Source organism: Plasmopara halstedii, assembly GCF_900000015.1.
Source record: "Plasmopara halstedii genome assembly, contig: Scaffold_3060, whole genome shotgun sequence".
NCBI lineage: Eukaryota > Oomycota > Peronosporomycetes > Peronosporales > Peronosporaceae > Plasmopara > Plasmopara halstedii.
In genome coordinates this window covers 223,600-225,188 of record NW_020189964.1, presented here as the reverse complement: position 1 = coordinate 225,188, position 1,589 = coordinate 223,600, and the positions used below count along the sequence as shown (strand labels likewise).

The following is a 1,589-nucleotide window of genomic DNA, read 5'->3' as shown; positions in this document are numbered from 1 at the left end:
TTTGCTGATTTGATGTTCCCGCCACAGAACAACGGGTCGCGATTTGTCGCGGTTCTCGAAATTCTGGATGGCTGGAGCCGATATCTCACTGTGTTCTAGCTCACCGACAAGAGTGGGAAGACTGTAAACAAGTACATGCAGCGCTACATGTTGTGGGCGGAGCGCCAAGCTGGTCGTGGGATTACGAAGATCGTCCAGCGTGAGCACGAGCCTGCAGAAAGCGCAAAGTTTCCGGTGCAACGCGTTCTCACAGATAATGGTGGTGAGTTCGTGAACAAGGATATGAAGACGTTCTATGCGGGGCGTGGAATCGAGCACATCAAAGTTGGACCTAAGAGCTCACATCTGAATGCTGTGGAGCGTGCGATCCAGTCCTTGAATGACAACACGAAGACGCAGATGCACAAGTCCGGATTTTCTCGTTCGTTTTGTTGGTATGCCCTTTTGTATGGTGTTTACATCAAGAACATGATGTACCATCGAGCCATCGAAGGGATTCCAGTCCATCAAATGATCGGCGTGAAAGCTGATGTGCACCACTTGAGGCCCTTCGGCTCGCTCGTGTACATCCAGGTGCCGAACATACCGGAGCGCTCGAAGAGTGACGACAATGCTATCATCGGCTATCTACTTGGGTTCAAAATGGACACTGTTGTCGAAATGGACACTGTTGTCGAAATGGACACTGTTGGCGTGTATATCCCCAGCGAGAACACGGTCAAGTTTGTCGCTGAGGTTCGCGTTATTGAGGACGTGATGTACGGCGACCGTCATCACGTCGATCCAACTAACCGAGATGATGGTGAATGGTTACATTTTGCGACCGAAAAGTTGGAGAGCAAGACGACACGACCAGCAACTCGAGTGACGACGGCATAGACATGGAAAGCATCCATGAGTCCAGCCAGAGTGTCGTACTTGACAACTCGGGGATGCAGAGACTATTGTCAGTGCTACGGTTGCGTACGAAGCATCTATGGCTGATGAGGATCGGTCGGCAGACGTCGATGAGAAGGGCGAGAACGAAGATCACGACAACCAGTACATCGGTGAGAATCACCAGGATATGACTGATCAGGCGGATGATGGTCATGATGATGACGAGTCTGTCTCGGCTAATTTTGGATCGGAGGTGGACGAGGACGTGAGCGATCCGACCGACGAGCAGGAATCGATCCACGAGCAGGGTCAGGATGCCAAGGATCATACGGAATCCGGCCGGAGCAAGAACTCACCCGACGGTGGCAATGCCGGTGCTGAACCGACCGCAACGGAACGATCCATGCTTGAGAAGACCGTACTTCCAGAAGGCCTGCGAAAGCGAGTGGAACAGGACGATACCCTGCCAGAAGCTGAGAAGAACCAGCTTGAAGAACGAATAGAAGAACGTCGCACCGGCTTATGTCAGTGGACGCGCCGACCGGCTCGATTCGATGACTTTGTCGGATGGGCAAATGTTGCGACGAAAATATTGGGTCGTGATGGCAGACCGATTGGTGCCAAGAACATCAGAGTCTCAAAAAATCGACGCCAAGCTATGAGTTCTAAGTATGCGCCTTTCTGGCGAATAGCTGAGCTGGAGGAAATAA

General features: G+C 51.9%; 2 protein-coding genes across 2 annotated transcripts; both read left to right on the top strand.

Moving 5' to 3' along the window:
• Positions 1–135: 135 nt before the first annotated feature.
• Positions 136–879, top strand: PHALS_06566 (FOG: Transposon-encoded proteins with TYA, reverse transcriptase, integrase domains in various combinations; the record flags this gene model as incomplete). Its single annotated transcript, XM_024719874.1, has 1 exon — positions 136–879. One exon carries the CDS (start codon positions 136–138, stop codon positions 877–879), a length of 744 nt encoding a protein of 247 aa, XP_024585130.1.
• Positions 880–976: 97 nt separating this feature from the next.
• On the top strand, positions 977–1,541 carry PHALS_06565 (uncharacterized protein; the record flags this gene model as incomplete). Its single annotated transcript, XM_024719873.1, has 2 exons — positions 977–1,403; positions 1,489–1,541. 2 exons carry the CDS (start codon positions 977–979, stop codon positions 1,539–1,541), a joined length of 480 nt encoding a protein of 159 aa, XP_024585129.1.
• Between the last annotated feature and the right edge of the window lie 48 nt (positions 1,542–1,589).